The sequence below is a fragment of the Anolis sagrei genome, chromosome 4, assembly GCF_037176765.1.
Source record: "Anolis sagrei isolate rAnoSag1 chromosome 4, rAnoSag1.mat, whole genome shotgun sequence".
Classification (NCBI taxonomy): domain Eukaryota; kingdom Metazoa; phylum Chordata; class Lepidosauria; order Squamata; family Dactyloidae; genus Anolis; species Anolis sagrei.
The window spans coordinates 10,997,623-11,016,989 of NC_090024.1; the positions used below are offsets into that span (position 1 = coordinate 10,997,623).

The window sequence follows — 19,367 nt, forward strand, 5'->3', positions numbered from 1 at the left end:
CCAGGAGTTTTATACAAAGTCAGATTCTGTAGTGTAAGGGTAACTCGGTTAGAAAATATTTATATGTGGAGTTACATGAATGATTTATTCAGACCAGCACCTGATGAAGACTTCATATTTATTTATTTATTTATTTCACAGTTTTCTATACCGAGCTGCTCAACCTCATTGAGGGACTCAGCCCGGTTTCCAGCCATAAAAAACATATACACTCATTAAAATATCATATATCACAATTACAGAAACAACTTTAAAAACACTATATATAAAACTACAGTGGTCAGTCGTCCTATTAGGATGGATCTAAATCAACTTCCATCCATGGTCCTATGGTGTTATCTCATTCATCGAAGGCCTGACTCCTCAGGCCTGACTCCTCACGTCTTCACCCGTTTCCTAAATGTTAGGATGGATGGGGCGGTTCTGGTCTCCAGAGGGAGAGAGTTCCAGAGTCGCGGGGCCACCACCGAGAAGGCCCTGTCCCTCGTCCCCACCAGGCGCGCTTGCGAGGCCGGTGGGACTGAGAGCAGGGCCTCTCCAGATGATCTTAATAATCTTGCTGGTTCGTAGGGGAGAATACGTTCGGAAATGAAATGATTGATTGGGTGCCTGTTGTGCCTCCACTGTTTAGTGTGTGTGTATTGTGTTATTGATATTTTCCAAATATCATGCTATTCAGTGTGTTATACTGTCTGTTTAGTATATTTACATGTATTGTGTCACATAGTCTTCTACCATAAATTCATTTTACTCTGTGCTACCTGCTGGTTGAAGTCCAAAACACCTGGAGAGACTAAGTTTGCCCCTTGGTGGCACAGCGGGTTAAACTACTGAGCTGCTGAACTTGTTGAGCGAAAGGTTGGCGGTTCGAATCTGGGGAGCAGGATGAGTTCCCACTGTTAGGCCTAGCTTCTGCCAAACTAGCAGTTTGAAAATGTGCAAATGTGAATAGATCAATGGGTACTGCTACGGTGGGAAGGTAATGGCAACCCATGTTGTCACACCAGCCACATGACCTTGGAGGTGTCTACAGACAACACTGGTTCTTTGGCTTAGAAATGGAGATGAGCGCCAGAGTCCCAGAGTTGGACACAACTAGACTTAATGTCAAGGGAAACCTTTACCTTTACTTACCTGCTGGTTAGCACTTTCTTCACATTTGTTGGTTGGTCAATTCATTTGGGAAGCAAAGTACCAAATCTGGGAGTAGATCGGTGGGTTGATATCTCCATCTGAAGCATCAGTCCTGGTGTTCAAGGGGGAATAGGCCTCTCAAATATTAGGGAACAGTCCCTTGATATTAGTATTAAAATGGACCATTTTAGTGCTTTATATAAAAAGCTAATGTTCCTCCCTAACATTTAGATTTTCAAAGCAGTACCAAAATCTGCTAGCTTTCAAAAACAAGTTATGATGGTTCTAATTTATTTCACAGAAGTAATCCTAAATTATCAAGAAGGCGTGTCTCCATCCTGCTTCCGAAGCAGTCATTTTCTCTTCGGTGTTGTATTGCTGTCAGTTATTTCAGAAATCTTAGCTCTTGCAAAGTATTATGAGCCTGTTGGAGTTAAGCCTGTGATTGTGTTTCAGGATCAGGGTGCTTTGGATGTGGGAAATGATGTTAAGAAGGTTCAAGATGACAGTCAAGATGGTCAGTGATATTGATGCAGAGAATGACCAGGAGATCCCTGTAGTTTCCCACGAGAATGTCCCTGAGGGGTGTGGGGGTGCACCTGCAGAAATTAATGAGCAAATAGATGCCGAGCCAAGAGAGCAAATAGATAACGAACCAAGGAAGCAAATGGATAACGAGCTGAGAGATAGACGAGAAGAGTTCAGTCAAAACAGGAGGGGTGTGCAAAGGCTTAGGTCAGTGGTTCTCAACCTACCAAAGGTCGTGACCCCTTAATAGAGTTCCTCATGTTGTGGTGACTCCTAACCATAAAATTACTTTCGTTGCTACTTCATAACTGTAATTTTGCTATTGTTATGAATCGTAATGTAAATATCTGATATACAGGATGTATTTCCATTCACTGGACCAAACTGGGAACAAATAACTGGTACGCCCAAATTTGAATACTGGCGGGATTGGGGGGAGGAGTTGATTTTGTCATTTGTGAGTTGTAGTTGCTGGGATTTATAGTTCAGCTACAATCAAAGAGCATCCTGAACTCCACCAATGATGGAATTGAACCAAACTTAGCACACAGAACTCCCATGACCACCAGAAAATACTGGAAGGGTTTGGTGGACATTGACCTTGAATTTTGGAGTTGTAGTTTACCTACATGCTGAGATCACTGTGGACCCAAACAATGGTGGATCTGGACCAAACGTGGCAGGAATACTCAATATGCCCAAATGTGAACACTGGTGGAGTTTGGGGAAAATAGACCTTGATCTTTGAGTTGTAGTTGCTGGGATTTATAGTTCACCTACAATCAAAGAGCATTCCGAACTCCACCAACGATAGAATTGGGCCAAACTTGGCACAAAACCCCCATACTAACAGAAAATATGTTTTCTGACTGTCTTTGGTGACCCCTCTGACGCCCCCTCACAACCCCCCCCAGGGGTCCCGACCCCCAGGTTGAGAAACACTAGCTTAGGTGATCTACCAGGATTTGGTAGAAAACAATAACAGCCTCAACTAAAGAGAAACTGATTTCTGACCTAGCTAATGAGGGGATAAAAGTCTGAAGTTTGGGATGTGTAGTCAGATGAAGCATTGTTTAGAATCATGCCAAGTTCTCGTCCTTGTTTTGTGGAAACCTTGGTTTGAAGTTTCATGCTAAGACATTTCTCGCTCATGGTTTTGGATTCCTATATTTAATAATTACTTACCCAGGCCTTGGATCAATGTATTCCTGCTTTTTTGGATTGTATTGGAGATGTGTAGACTTTGCTTTTATGGACTTTGCCGAACTCTACCTTGGACTAATTTGTTCCTGCTTATCTTCTTACCTAATTGGATTTACTTATTTCTTTAAAGTGCTTTTTTACTTTGCTGCTTTTTACTTACCTTCAATAAAAGGATTGTTTTTTTCCTATCCAACGTGTGGTGTTTAAAGTCAGAGGGTTATTCCTGTTCTGGAGTGCAACAGTGCCCAACTTCTTATGCTGATATCATACAATTATTAGAGTTTAGGCAAAACAAAATATATTGTACACACACCTCCAAGGTTGTGAAATTCTGAATGGTTGCAAATACCGACAGATGTAGCAACCCTGAGAAGATTCATATGCTAAGGATAACATTGATGTGCTTACATATGTGCCTTCAAGTTGCCTGTCAACTTATGGGAAGGTTAATTCCATGAGGGTTTGTTAGGGAGGAAATGCTCAGAGATGGTTGGCCAATTCCTTCTTCTGAAATATAGCCTACAGCACTTGTTGTTCATGGGTGGACTCCCATCCCAGTTCTAACCATGGCTGACTCTGCTCAGATTTCTAGATCAGCTAGGTTCTAGTGCAGGCATGGGCAAACTTGGGCCCTCCAGGTGTTTTGGACTTCAACTCCCACAATTCCTAACAGCCTACCGGCTGTTAGGAATTGTGGGAGTTGAAGTCCAAAACACCTGGAGGGCCCAAGTTTGCCCATGCCCGCTCTACTGCCTTTAGGCTATTTAAGCAAAAAATTGAAAATAAGTTTTACAGGTTTACGTTTCATTTCTCCCCCTTCTAGAATATCACATGGCTTCAGCTACTTTAACACTTATGTTTGAAGCTGATAGGTAGCGATGGGGAAAGAACGTGTAACATTCAGGCTAAGATAAGGACTACTTTCAGTTTATTAGCAACTATTAGGGAGTCCTCAATGTGACATAAAATAAGCTTTGGTACAGCTTGATATCCTACAAGTACATAAAACTGTTCAGGAGCTATATTTATGAGTGATGTATTGGTGGAAATAAGAGGGAAATTCAGGGAAGTAGGATGTTTTCTAAGTTCTTCATAAGGTCTTCTGCTTCACATTTCAGTTCTTTATCTCATTAGAGCTTTGTATATGTCAAGACTCATCACAAAATGCTAAGTGGGTGCAGAACACTTTACCATTTGTGATCTCTGTTTCACATTAATGTCACAAAAACTCTACAAGTGCTCTAATTTGATACAAAAAAAGCAATTTTAATAGGTAGGCTTGTTATAATAGAATCATAGTTGGAAGAGATCTTGTCCAACCCTCTGCCAAGAAGCAGAAAAATCACATTCAAAGTACCCCCAACAGATGGGCATTCAGCATCTGCTTAAAAGTCTCCAAAGAAGGAGCCTCACCACATGCCGGGGCAGAGAGTTCCACTGCTGAACAGCTCTCACAGTCAGAAAGTTCTTCCTCATGTTCAGATAGAATCTTCTTTGAGCCACTTCTGGGAGATAGAGTGGAATATAAATAATGTGTTGCTGTTGTTGTTCTTCCACGTCCTAGTCCCCAGGGCAGCAGAAAAAAATCTTGCTCTCTCCTCCCTATGACTTCCCCTCACCTCTTGATACTTGGCCATCATCCTGTCTCCTCTCAGCCTTCTCTTCTGCAGGCTAAACATGCCCGGCTCTTTAAGCTGCTCCTCATAGGGCTTGTTCTCCAGACCCTTGATCATTTTAGTCACCCTCCTCTGGACATATTCCTGCTTGTCAACATCTCCCTTCAATTGCGGTGCCCAGAATTGGACACAGTGTGATTCCAGGTGTGGTCTGACCAAAGCAGAATACAGGAGTAGCATGACTTCCCTGGATCTAGACCCTGGACTCCAATTTGTCCAGGCCAAAATCCCATTAGCTTTTTTACCTTTGCATGACATTGTTGGCTTATGTTTAACTTATTGTCCACAAGGGTTGCAAGATCTTTTTCACACATTATTATTATTATTAACTTTATTTATACCCCGCTAACATCTCCCGAAGGACTCGATGTGGCTTACAAGAGGCCAAGGCCAACACATCAATAAAACAACAGTATAACAAATACAACAATAAATAAACTCATAAAGCAAAACAATAACATTAAAACAATAGCAATAAACATTAGACAATAACACCACGACACATTTAAAACTGAGGCCGGGCCAAATGTAATGGATAAAATTTTAAGAAATGCTAGACATGACAGGTGAAATGGATAGGTTTTTTTGGAGATAGGTGCAATGTGCAGACTTAAATCTCTAATAAAGTGCATTTGGGACATGATGCTAGGAGTTTCCTATTCAGGGAAGGCACACCGAAACAGCTACGTCTTCAAGCTCTTCCTAAAAACTGCCAAAGTTGTGGCTTGTCTGATGTCCTTGGGGAGAGAGTTCCAGAGTCGGGGGGCCACCACAGAGAAGGCCCTGTCCCTCGTCCCCACCAAACGTGCTTGTGACGCAGGTGGGATCGTGAGCAGGGCCTCTCCAGATGATCGGAGAGATCGTGTGGGTTCATATACGGAGATGCGGTCATTCAGGTAGGCGGGTCCCAAACCGTTTAGGTCTTTGTAGGTAAGCACCTGCACCTTGAATTGGGACCGGAAGATGAACGTCAGCCAATGGAGCTCCTTAAACAGGAGGGTTGACCTCTCTCTGTAAGGAGCACCAGTTAACAACCTGGCCGCCGCATCGTCCCCCATTCTGTATCTTTGCATTTCATTTTTCTGCTGAAGTGGAGTATCTTATCTGGGATTGTTTTGAAACCATCTTAACATTTGGGTGTTCCAAGAGGTCCAGTAAAGCTGAGTCATGGAAAATTCAGGAAAGGGTGGGGGGAGTATTATTTCAGATGGCACATGGATTTTTAGCTCATTTTAATCTATTTATTTACATGCCAGTGTATGACTGCCAGCTCCAGTGGACTGTGGCTCATGCCTCTGTGTCATATATAGCTGCTTACTAGAGTGTATGAGAGCAGGGAGCATTATAATCTGTGTTACTAAGCTGATTGCAAGGTAAAGTACTCTGGGTGGTTTAAATAATATTTGAACTACGGCAATTGATCTTGCACTGCTGGGAGAATGATTTTTGCCATTAATGGCAGGAAAACTCACATTATCTTTTCCTTATGGCTTCGTTTTTTGATACTTGTTACCTTACCGTTAAGGACAGACTAGATGAAGATGAGTTTCAAGGAGCATTTCCCATTTTTCTCTACAGAAGGAATATATTTCCAGGAGAACTGCCTTTGTAGGACTTGCACCACTGATTTTCCTTTGCTTTTCCTTCCAGTCCTTGCAACACCGCCACCTCTGCCACCTCCAATACAGGCATATGCATTCAAGCCTCCTCCTCGACCTGACTTTGGGACTTCAGGGAGAACAATCAAACTGCAAGCCAACTTTTTTGAAATGGACATTCCCAAAATTGACATATATCATTACGAATTGGATATAAAGCCAGAGAAGTGCCCTAGGAGAGTTAACAGGTACAGTACACTTTGTTTTTTTTCCGCAGCCTCATTTATTTTATCGTCATCATTTCAAAACAAGCCTGTTTCACTACAGAACAATTTTTCTTTTAGAGACATTTCTTAACGAGATACAGCAATGTTGTCATTCTGTTTGCACCAGCACCTTTTAAAAATAGTTGTTTTTTTCTTAATGTTTTTTTTTGTATCACACTGAATACATCCTTGTCTTAGTATCTCAATCCTTGTCTTGTGTCAACTCAATGTCCACAAGGTCCGGACACATTTCAGAGCTTGTCGTGTTTTGAATGGTTTGTTTGCATTTTGTTTATGGGTTGTTGTAGGTTTTTTGGACTATATGGGCATGTTCTAGAAGTATTCACTCCTAACATTTTGCCTGCATCTATGGCAGGCATCCTCAGAGGTTGTGAGGTTGTGAAGACCTAACAGCCTCTGTGGATGCCTGCCATAGATGCAGACGAAACATCAGGAGAGAATGCTTCTAGAACATGGCCATATAGCCCAAAAACCTACAACAACCCAGTGATTCCGGCCATGAAAGCCTTCGACAATACATTTTGTTTATATTTGTTTAGAACATAATGAATGGATGAGTATGGTGGGTTATTTATATGTTAAGGAGGTACCATATATACTCAAGTATAAGCTGAGTTTTTCAGCCTTTTTTTAGGGCTGGAAAAGTTTATACTGAAGTGAGGGCCTTGGTTGACTTATGTTTGGTTCGGCTTATACTCATGTGCTGGTACAGCTGTACCAGAAGCTCCCACTTTATTTGCTTTGTATTAAGTGTTTGCTTGCAGCCCAAGGCTTGGGATTCTGCAGAAGAGTGGCTTCCTGTTAAAGTTTGTAGTTACAGGGCAGGCCTCCTGTCCATCATCGTTAAGTTTGGTTCCGTCCCTTGTTCAGGACAATTGAGAAGAGAAGGGAGCCATTTTCAGTCAGTCTCAGCAAGGAAAGTTAATGTACAGGATGTGTACAGACTTCTCCTGTACAAAGGCTTCAACCCTTAAGACCTCTGGGGGAGAACAGTCTTAAGAGCAAAAGGATTCCCAAAGATTCCCAGGGAAACAGCCCTAAAGATCGGAGGAATTTTGGAGGGAAAAAGCAGCTTTGAACATCTAAGAACTCTAGCTGAAGTGACTACAGGCCTACTGGTAGGTCCACTCGGTGCTTTGAGACGCAGATCAACCCGGTAGTGGCGCCCACATCAGTTAGGTTTAGGATCACAGTTAGCCTGGGAGAAGTTTGGAAAGGGATTTTCTTTTAGAGTAAAGTAACAGTTAGAAGCCACCAGTTGCACAAAGGCCTGGAAGCATTTGTTTAACCTTTTGAAGACAAAGGAAGTTTCTGTTGATTGTTCACCAATAAAAGACTTTGTTATATTTTACAAGCCCTCTAGAGACTGTTTATGGTGAAAATCCTTACGAATTTCTCTTCAGGCCCCCTGGCTTCCCGCTGGGCTAAAGTTGCACTTCCTGTTTTAAAAGCAATTTATTTCAAGCCCAGCGCGCGACAGAACAACTCGAGTATATAGGTAATCAGAGTTGGACAGTTTAATATTAAATTACAGTTTTAATATTCCAAATATTAAATATTAAAAAAACATTTAACCTACTGGTGCCTTCATTAATGTAATTTTATTGGTATCTATTTTTATTTTTGAAATTTACCCTCCCTCGTCTAATACACGAGCCAATAAGTTTTCCCAGTTTTTTTTGTGGTAAAATTGGATGCCTCGGTTTATATTCGGGTTGGCTTATACTTGAGTCGGAGACGACTGAACGAATGAACAACAACACATACTTGAGAATAATTAGTAGTTACTTTTATGCAGTCTTATAATCCCTTCAGCCAGGAAATCAGAAGACGTTTACTTCTTGGGAGGAGAGCAATGACCAATCTCGATAAAATAGGGTAGAGACATCACACTGGTAACGAAGGTCCGCATAGTTAAAGCAATGGTATTCCCCATAGTAACCTATAGATGTGATTGCTGGACTGTAAGGAAGGCTGAGAGAAGGAAGATAGACGCTTTTGAACTGTGGTGTAGGAGGAAAATTCTGGGATGCAAAAAGATCAAACCAGTCCATACTCCAGGAAAGAAAGCCCGACTGCTCACTGAAGGGAAGGATATTAGAGGTGAAAATGACATACTTTGACCACATAATGAGAAGACAGGAAAGCTTAGCGAAGACAATGATGCTGGGGAAAATGGAAGGAAAAAGGAGGAGGAGCCGACCAAGGGCAAGATGGATGGATGGGATCCTTGAAGTGACTGGATTGACCTTGAAGGAGCTGGGGGAGGTGATGGCCAACAGGGAGCTTGGGCCTGGGATGGTCCAGGGGGTCACAAAGAGTCGGAAGTGACTGAATGAATAAATAACAAAAAATAAATAACAAACTGCCCTTTCAAGGCAACCATAAGGGTGATGTGACCCTCCATGAAAGTCATTTTGATTCCTCTGCTTGAAATGAAATGTTGACATTTTAGGTGGTAGTATTGGCATGACTGCTTATGTTTGAAGACTTCCCTAAAGCTCAACTATTGCTGAATTGATTTTCTCATTGTTCTGAAGTTTGTTATCAAGCCTCTTAAAGGGAAATGAGATGCTACCGATAACTTCTTTCTCTCTCTTCATTTACTGGCAGGAGGGAAGCAAATAGCTGCCTTTATCCCACCCTGAGAAAAAGGGGGGTGCAAATTAAGTAAATAGAATATTAAAAATTTATTAGTCTGGTGGTATAAAATACTTTTGAAGGAGAATATATCTATATACATACACACACAAGCATACATACATATGAATGAAGAGATAGAGGTTGCACGCCTTCCTCAGATTTCCTGTGAATGGAAAATGTTCAGATGAAGATATGTGTAGTCTACTAGGTTGCTTTTACAGACGTCAACAACTGAAGCCATAATGTGCTCAGTATCTTGACAGCTGAAGGACCCCAAGGGTTGTATAGATCTCAGCCAGTTAATTTTGCTTTTTGCTTTTTTTCTTTTTTTTTCTTTTGCTTTCTCTTTATGGTAAATAAACATTGATTCAGAGCTTTTTTGCTTGAACAGTGGAATATGTTTTGTTAACAGAATTCTCTGTTTCTAGAGAAATAGTTGAACACATGGTACAGCACTTTAAAGCACAGATATTTGGGGATCGCAAGCCAGTATTTGATGGAAGAAAAAACCTCTACACAGCTATGCCGCTTCCAATAGGGAGAGATAAAGTAAGTATATAATGCCAGCCTGAGTTATCATCACAAATTGTCCTATATATATTTTCATTATGGGCAAAGCTACATGTTTTCCATACATTTTTAATGTTTTTACGTATTTTAACCAAATTGTTTGTAATAATTATGTTTAATACTGTTTTAATATTTGTATATTTTAAATTGTATTGTAATGCTTTTGGATGTCAGTAGCTTTGAGTCTCCTTATGGAGAGAAAAAGTGGGATATAAATAAACAATTAGAACAGATACATATCCTGGAGCCCAAGGTGTTTTACCTATCTATCTCTATCTATATCTCTATCTATCTATCTATCTATCTATCTATCTATCTATCTATCTATATACAGCATTTATATTCTGCCCTTCTCACCCCGCAGGGGACTCAGGGCAGATTACAGTGTACACATATATGGCAAACATTCAATGCCAATTTTGACATACAACATATACAGACATAGACAGGCTATTTAACTTTTTTCTGGCCGCCAGGGGAGCTGTCGCTTTCATCATCCATCTGCGACACTGATGAAGTACTTCCGCATTCCCCGCATGCTTTTTGCTGGAGTCTTATTTATGGCCTCATAAATTGGTTAATTTAGCCTCCCCACACTTTAAGGTGGTACCTAATTTTCCTATTTGACAGATGCAACTGTCTTTCGGGTTGGAAAGGTCGACAACAGGCTACACAATTGGTTGGAAACCCACTCCAACCTGGGCTGGTTTCGAACTCATGACCTTTTTTGATCAGAGTGATCTATCTATCTATCTATCTATCTATCTATCTATCTATCTATCTATCTATGCATACTGTCAAAAAGATTAAAAATTAACTAGGTATTTTTAATTACAAAAAATGTGAGTTAACCAATGAAAAGGTTAAATGGATGCAATGACTTAGAAAAATCTGTAGTTCAATATAACTAGTGTGTGAGAGAGCTGTCAGTCTGAGAGAGCCCTCAGTATGAGAAGGCCTCAGTCTGAGGTAGGCCTCAGTGTGAATAGGCCTCATTAAGAGAAGACCTGGTGTGAGAAGCTTCAGTGAGAGAAGCCCCAGGTTGAAGGTCATCGTACGTAAAGCTCCAGTGTGAAGGTTGCAAAAAGTGTGTAAAAAAGACTACAGATGTATATCACATTTTATTTTGTGATATTTTATGGATGTCTGCTTATGTTTTTATCTCTTTGATGTCTATGTAATTGTTTTTATTTTATGTGCTGCACTTTGGAGTGCTTTGTTAGCCACCTCGAGTCCCTTTAAGGAGATGGTGACGGGGTACAAACAAAATATTATTATTATTATTATTATTATCATCATCATTAGCATTATCATCATCATCATCTGTAAAACAGAAAGAATAATGTTGTTATCATTTCCATTCACACCTTGGAGCCCAAGGTGTGATGCGATATATATATGTGTGTGTATGTATGTGTGTGTGTGTGTATATCATACACACACACACATATATGTCTACACATACATCTACAGGCGTATATCTCTAAACGGAAAGAATCATCTTGTTGTCGTATCCAAATGTTGCAGGTGGAATTGGAGGTGACGTTGCCAGGAGAAGGGAAGGACAGGATATTCAAGGTGGCGATAAAGTGGATGTCGGGCGTCAGTCTGCAGGCCTTACACGACGCTCTCTCCGGCCGTCTTCCAAGCGTCCCTTTTGAAACGATACAGGCGCTGGATGTGGTCATGAGGCACCTGCCTTCCATGAGGTGGGAGAAAAATTCAGCATCGCAGGAAATGTAGCATGTTGAGATGAACTAACTTAAAACTCTCTCATCTTTTACAAACAACACATTTTACTTGAAGAAATATAACTTAAGAAACTATGGAAAAAGATGCCTCGAATGAGAGCCATAATATGCATACAGTTGTCAATGTGGGCTTTTCAGTTCACCTTAATGCAGGCATGGGCAAACCTTGATCCTCCAGCTGTATTAGACTTATTTATTTCATGTCAAAAGCATATATAAGTATAAAACTGATAAAAATAGGAGCACAAGTGACTAAATATTTTTTGATCAAAACCAGGCAACAGCGACTGCATTGTTTGTAGTTTTAAACAATTCTTCCTCTGTATGTGAGGCAGGGCATTGTGGACAAGCATACAAATGCAGAGTTGTTTGTTCTGCTCCACAGTTGCACTAGGTGGAGGATTCTTTTAGGTTGTACCATTTTGCCAGGTTGTCTTTTGATCTGCCCACTCCACTTCTGCATCTGTTCACGGACTTCCAAGTTGCCCATTCTTGGCTTGCCGCTGGAGGGAGTGATGGTCACTCCTTGTGTTGTGGGACATTTTGTTGCCAAATTTGGTGTGATTTTGTTCATTGGTTCTTTTGTTTTTAAGGTACTCATTACGCACAGAGCATTTATATATATATATAGATATATTAGCATAGCACAGGAGACAAGGTGGAACTGTCCCCTGGCCTCCCTGTCTTCATGGTTCCGTAGGTGGAAAGCACACACTTTGGACTTCAACTCCCACAATTCTTGACAGCAAGTAGGATGTGAGCAATTGTGGAGGTTGAAATCCAAAACTCCGGGAGGGCCAAAGTTTGCCATGCCTGGTCTGGACCTTAACTTTATAGTGCTTTATGCGTCTTGTAAATCTGTTTGGTTTCCCTTGTAGGTACACTCCTGTGGGCCGGTCCTTTTTCACCGCCTCCGAAGGCTGCTCCAATCCCTTGGGAGGGGGCAGAGAAGTTTGGTTTGGATTTCATCAGTCAGTTAGGCCTTCACTGTGGAAAATGATGCTTAACATTGATGGTATGTTCTTTGTGTTACTACTCCATCTGTTCTTGTTTACTATTTTTATAATTGCACAAAATAATTTTCTTTAATCATATTTCTGACTAGTAGTTGTCTTAGATCTGCTTCAATGTCATTCATTTCCTGTTTTTCTTCTTTTGATTGGTAGTATCGGCAACCGCTTTTTACAAGGCGCAGCCAGTAATTGAATTTGTATGTGAAGTTCTGGATTTCAAAAGCATTGAAGAACAACAGAAACCTCTGACGGATTCCCAAAGGGTTAAGTTTACCAAAGAAATTAAAGGTAAGGAAGTCTGAAGAAGAGGAACAAGTACTGAGGGCCTCAAGTGATTTCTCAAAGAATGATCGAGAGTGAAAACGATCAAACAGAATTAGAAAAGAAGAAAAATAGAATGTCATTCATATAGAAAAATGTTGTGCCAATGCATCTCATAGTCAAGCCAGGGAATATCAGGTCCTAATTCAATTTGTGAGTACTCGTACTAGTGAAGGAGACAAATAGGTATTTGCCCATTGTAGTAATAAGACTTCAGTTTCCCCCCAAAAGATTTAATGTCATTTCAGCATCTATCCAATTCTGGACACCACAGTTCAAGAGAGATGTTGACAAGCTGGAATGTGTCCAGAGGAGGGCGACTAAAACGATCAAGAGTCTGGAGAACAAGCCCTATGAGGAGCGGCTTAAGGAGCTGGGCATGTTTAGCCTGAAGAAGAGAAGGCTGAGAGGAGATATGATAGCCATGTATAAATATGTGAGAGGAAGCCACAGGGAGGAGGGAGCAAGCTTGTTTTCTGCTTCCCTGGAGACTAGGACGCGGAACAATGGCTTCAAACTACAAGAGAGGAGATTCCATCTGAACATGAGGAAGAACTTCCTGACTGTGAGAGCCGTTCAGCAGTGGAACTCTCTGCCCCGGAGTGTGGTGGAGGCTCCTGCTTTGGAAGCTTTTAAACAGGCTGGATGGCCATCTGTAAGGGGTGATTTGAATGCAATATTCCTGCTTCTTGGCAGGAGGTTGGACTGGATGGCCCATGAGGTCTCTTCCAACTCTTTGATTCTATGATCCCAGGCATGGGCATACTTTGGCCCCCCAGGTGTTTTGGAGTTCAACTCTCACAATTCCTAACAGTTGGTAGGAATATACTCAGCTGTAATTCCATCTTGTCAGATCAAGAGCAGTTTTTGAGCCCAAAATAACATGATGAATTGAGCATCAATTTTTGGGAAATTATCATTGTTTACATTTACTCGAGTGTGCAGAAAGAAGTATTGTAGTATCAGGCTAACCCCCTCCCTCCAAACCTTCTCACACAGTTAAACACATGGCTTTTTCAACAAGCCTTTGTCCATGTTTAGATTTTCCAATAATACATATGGGTACCTTTAGATTCTCTATGAAGCACATTATAATTCTGAGATCGCGCATTCGCTGTATTTTATTGTTTTTAACCAGGCAGTACTGTGAAATTGTGTTGTTATGTTGACTCTTTATTGTTTATTTTTTTTTCTTTGCACTTGTTGTATTTTGCATGTTACTCCTTGAGTGTTCTGTGAGGCGCCCCGAGTCACTCTGGTAGATGCAAATAAAAGTTTATTATTGAAGTTATTTATTACTGTTTCAGAGTATTGGTTGTTTTATGATGTTGCTTTATATTATTATTATTTATTTATCGTGTCAGGGACAGACCAGATATTTGCATTTTCATTTTTTAACAAACAAACAAACAGAAAAACAAAAACACAGAGTTTGCAAGCTTGGTAGTTGATTAAATGTCCTTTGACCAGTATCTGTCCACTTGGAGTGCCTCTGGTGTTGCCGCAAGAAGGTCCTCCATTGTGCACGTAGCAGGGCTCAGGTTGCATTGCAGTAGGTGGTCTGTAGTTTGCTCTTCTATTATTATTATTATTATTATTATTATTATTATTATGTTTTATACATTTTTATTATGTTATGTTTTGAATCTATGTCTGTTCCGGCTTGTCCCCATGTAAGCCACCCTGAGTCCCTTTGGGAAGATGGAAGTGGGGTACAAAAATAAAATTATTATTATTATTTATTGTAAAGATTTATTATTATTATTATTATTATTATTATTATTATTATTCTTTTAAACTGCAATGCATTTCTGGAGGAGAGACTTGATTGCTGATGGCACACCTGATTGCCACAAATATGGTGAATTTCTGGAATCTAGGTTAAATGGGATGGAAACTTGACTTCTTACATTCTTAAATTGTTAGGTCTGAAAGTGGAAATCACTCACTGCGGGCAAATGAAGAGAAAATACCGAGTATGCAATGTTACCAGACGACCAGCAAGTCACCAAACGTAATGTTTGACTTTTGATCTTGCAAGCGATAATTTAAAAGTTTCGTTCTCTATTTGATGTAAAACCTAGGAATGTGTGCATTATTTGCCCATTTTCCTATGATGTTTATTTGGGCAGCAAAGAATATCCACTTTTTATGTGGTTTAGTGACATCATTGCACACACAAATCAAATAAGTGTGTGTGTGTATGTATGTGTATATATATATTCCTCTTCAGCTAGTTTGTACAATTTGATTAGTGGTGAAAGTTATGACTGCATAATAATATCTGCCATCCTATGTCTTGAAAGAGACCCGTGCATTTCTAAAATTGCGTTCTCGTGTTCATTGTGTGAGAGAGTTGGATAAATATTAAACTTTCCATTCTTCCTCTCAAACTTTGTTTCCTGTAGATTCCCACTTCAGCAAGAGAGTGGACAGACTGTTGAATGCACTGTAGCTCAATATTTTAAGGATAGGCACAAGTTGGTTTTACGCTACCCTCATCTTCCATGTTTACAAGTTGGACAGGAGCAGAAACACACATACCTTCCCTTAGAGGCAAGTAATCTCTTTGCTAAATATTAGGCAAGGTCTCACTCTCTTTCTCTCTCTCTCTGTGATGGTTTTCAGAAGTTACTATTAGTTATTTAACACTTTTTGTCACTATTCCCTGACTTCTTTTCCCACTTCATGGGAAGCGACTGAACGAATGAACAACGAAGTAAATTTTACATTTTAAAAACGTATCTGTGTTGTCCTGCTTTAGGTCTGCAACATTGTGGCAGGGCAGAGGTGTATAAAGAAGCTGACAGACAATCAAACTTCCACTATGATAAGGGCAACTGCTAGATCGGCACCGGACCGTCAGGAAGAGATTAGCAAACTGGTGAGTTCTCCCTTTGGAAGTAAGAAGCAGGGATGCAGTCGAGAGTTGTGTGTTCTGTATGAAAACAAATCCATACGTGTTACCCACTCTGTATATTTCCATTGCCAAAATTAAACACCTCCTTGCAGTGACTGAGGGTAAATTCACAAAGTTGAAAGCACTGGATGGTGTTGGAATAACAACTGGGGGGAAAATAGGTGTTTATGGGACATTCCTTAGCTTTATTTGCCCAGTTTTGAATCCTCTGTTTCCAGATAGACTTCATCCTTTGCGAATTTGACAGCTAATAAACATGTTGAGGCTTGGGATCATATTGTAATGAAAAATTTGGTCTTCCATCAGTTTTATTTTTCATTTTCTAGATGCGAAGTGCAAGTTTTAATACTGACCCTTTTGTCCGGGAATTTGGCATTATGGTGAAAGATGAAATGACGGACGTGACTGGTCGGGTGCTGCAGCCTCCTTCAATTCTCTATGGAGGCAGGGTACGTGAACAGATCTATTTATGTATTTATTTATGTATTTATTTATTTACAGTTTTTATATTCCGCCCTTCTCACCCCGCAGGGGACTCAGGGCGGATTACAATGTATATATATATATATATATATATATATATATATATATATATATAGCAAACATTCAATGCCATAGACACACAAAATATATAGACAGACACACAGAGGCTATTTAACATTCCAGCTTTTTCATGAGGGTATTCTGGTCTCCAGGTGAGCTGTCGCTTCACCATCCATTTGTGACACTGATGAAGTACTTCCTCATTCTTTGCAGGCTTGCTGGAGATTTTTATGGCATCTTAAATTGGCCTCCCCACATAAGCAGTACCTAAATTTCATACTTTACAGATGCAACTGTCTTTCAAGCTGCAAAGGTTGACAGGAAGCTACACAAATTGGTCGGAAGCTTGCTCCAACCCAGGCTGGCTTCAAACTCATGACCTTTTGGTCAGTAGTGATCTTAATGCAGCTGACTTCCAGCCAGCTGCACCACAGTCCCGGTGCAACAAAGATCTTATAGGGTCCATAGTAACAACCTTGCTCCCCTTTGTTAACTGTTAGCAGTACTTAAGGCCTAATAGTGTAATTTCCCACAATTTCAGATGCTATCATGTAGCCCCAGTTCTATAACTTGTAGTGGCTCTTCTGTAAATATATATTCTGTGTCCTTACAGGCACAGGATTTGAAATTTATGTTGGGTGAGTGGGCATATTAACGAAAGACCCTCCCCATGAATGTATAGCAGAGTAACTTATGAGCAGTGTGACCTAGCACCAGTAGCCTGAAATGATAAAAAGAACAAAAACACACAGACCAATGTTATGTTGTCCTTTGGAGGCTTTTCTTTGTAGTAAAATAATATGGTTGCAGTATTTACAAGAACAAGATTTCCATAACACAAATAAAGTTCTTTATATTTATTTATTTCCACACTGGGCTTCTTTCTCATGCAGATATACAGCTTCGCTCTCACAGAGCCTCTTCTCACACTGAATTTACTCAGGAGCTTCACACATGATGGCCTTCAACCTGGGACTTCTCTCACCGAAGTTTCTCACACCAGGGCTTCTGTCGCACCTCAGAGTAGAACCACCTTGCTTAAGACACCAAAGAACACACCAGCAGTTGTCTTTGTAGTTTTATTTAAAATAAAAGATAAAAAGTTCAAAAAGCAAAAGTATATTTCAAAAGATCAATCCAAGGTAACATAGGCAAACAAGATCCATGAAGACACAGGCAAGGCGAAGTCCCTTAAGTGCAAGACAAAGTCCTAAAACATGAACATGAAAAGCTACAAGATAAATCCCAAAGTCTCTTATTATTTATTTTTTATTTACTTCATTTGTATACCGCTTTTCTCAGCCCTCAGGCGACTCAAAGCGGTTAACAACAGCAAAATTCAATGCAAAACATCATAAAACGATTATGGGACAGTTAAAACAATAGCATCATCAACAATTAAACATCAGTATAACAATCATTAGCGTCTCATCAGCAAAATCAGAATCCAGTCTCATCATCCGTTAATCCGTGTTCCTATATTCATTACACTACTTAATCAAATGCTTGTTCGAACAGCCAGGTCTTCACTTTCCTCTGAAACGCCAGTAGGGATGGGGCCAATCTGATATCTATAGGAAGGGCGTTCCACAGCCGAGGGACCACCACTGAGAAGGCCCTGTCTCTCGTTCCCGCCAGGCGCGCCTGTGATGCAGGCGGGACTGAGAGCAGGGCCTTCCTGGATGATCTTAATGTCCTAGTCTTAGTTAAAGCGTTAAGTTGCTCTGACACTGAGGCACATTCAAACAGTCTGTTTAATACACTTGGGCTAGCATGAAGGCGTTCATAAGGCCTCGGGCCTCTCTCTCTCGCCGATCCTGGCACTCCTTTGCACTTTCAATTCCAAGCGATCCCTCATTAGCTGGCTGAGAGCAGTCCTCCCTTCCTACATCCTCCCTTCCTTCATCAGACCCCTGGCTATCACTCTCAGTAGTTTCACTTTCCCCAGCATCAACCCTTGCTGTGGGAAACAACTGAACTTCTGCCCCCTGATCCTGGTCTTCCTCGTCTAACACAGGAACATCCTTGCTTTCCATCTGATCATCCCCATCAGAATAATTGAAACCATCACTCTGTGATTCTAGCTGAGTCACAACAGCTTCATACACCAGGCCTACTAAACACTGAGGTCTTTCCCTCACTGAAGCCTTCATACACTGAGGGCTCTCTCACACTGAGGCAAACTAACACTGAGGCCTACTAACACACTGAAACCCTTCTCCCACAGAGACCTCTCACAGACTGAGGGCTACTAAGCTACAAGCACATCTGCTTATATCCTGCAGCTTTTACAGAGTCATTGTATCCATTTAACCCTTTCAGTGCTAGACTTACATGTTTGTAATTAAAAATACCTATTTAATATTTTTGACAATTTACACATTCCTTTCTTCTTGTGAGGTTTTAAGAGGAATCCTTTGCACCAACCCTCCCTTTAATGTGTTTTGATGCTACCTGAATAATTTAGATGTCGCTTGGCATCACAAATTATGGCCTCTTGTGTTTTGCAGAGAAGAAAATATGATATGTTCCCCACCCTAGCAATCTTCGTGCTCCACTGCTCTATTTTTTTGCTCAAGTCTCTTCTCTTAACCTACCAATATGACTCACAGATAGTTGCCTTAAGGGGTAACTTCTAGGTTGTGTTTTATCCTTGATTCGATAATACTGTTTGTTCTTGATTGGGGTTTTGAACTTGGATGATTTTCTGTGAACCCGTTTCCTCTGATTGTGGTTGTTACTTGAATGCTGAGGTTCCAAAAATATATTGCATTTGAAACTTTTTCCCCACTGTTGCATATGTATAGCATTCACTCTTTTTTCCCTTGATTTCTAGAACAAAGCAATTGCTACACCAGTTCAAGGAGTTTGGGATATGAGGAACAAACAGTTTCACACTGGCATTGAAATAAAAGTCTGGGCAATTGCTTGCTTTGCTCCGCAACGACAGTGCACTGAAGTCCACCTTAAGTAAGCCTGATTAATGTTGTGTTTACCTTGTAGTTCTCATAAGCTTCTTATTTAAGTATGCATGGTCCTTAAAAATGATTTTCAGATTGTTATAATTAAAGAATCCATCTCTGCAGACATTAGAAAAATGCAGTCAGTCCTCATCATTTTCAGGTTTATATTTTACGGATTCAGTTATCTGATTAATATGTTCTCTATAGGAATCTCGAT

General features: G+C 40.5%; 1 protein-coding gene across 3 annotated transcripts in view; it reads left to right on the plus strand.

Moving 5' to 3' along the window:
• Nucleotides 1-19,367, plus strand: part of AGO2 (argonaute RISC catalytic component 2) — a 55,859-nt gene that overhangs the window by 19,070 nt on the left and 17,422 nt on the right. Inside the window, exons 2-11 of one of the 3 annotated variants that reach the window (XM_060775916.2) lie at nt 6,192-6,387; nt 9,498-9,618; nt 11,164-11,348; nt 12,269-12,405; nt 12,557-12,691; nt 14,651-14,738; nt 15,133-15,280; nt 15,489-15,608; nt 15,971-16,093; nt 19,024-19,157. In XM_060775916.2, the coding sequence (XP_060631899.1) occupies nt 6,192-6,387; nt 9,498-9,618; nt 11,164-11,348; nt 12,269-12,405; nt 12,557-12,691; nt 14,651-14,738; nt 15,133-15,280; nt 15,489-15,608; nt 15,971-16,093; nt 19,024-19,157 (1,387 nt within the window). Of the gene's footprint in view, nt 1-6,191; nt 6,388-9,497; nt 9,619-11,163; nt 11,349-12,268; nt 12,406-12,556; nt 12,692-14,650; nt 14,739-15,132; nt 15,281-15,488; nt 15,609-15,970; nt 16,094-19,023; nt 19,158-19,367 lie in introns of those variants that run through there. The other 2 variants (XM_067467260.1, XM_060775918.2) reach the window with 2 other exon arrangements.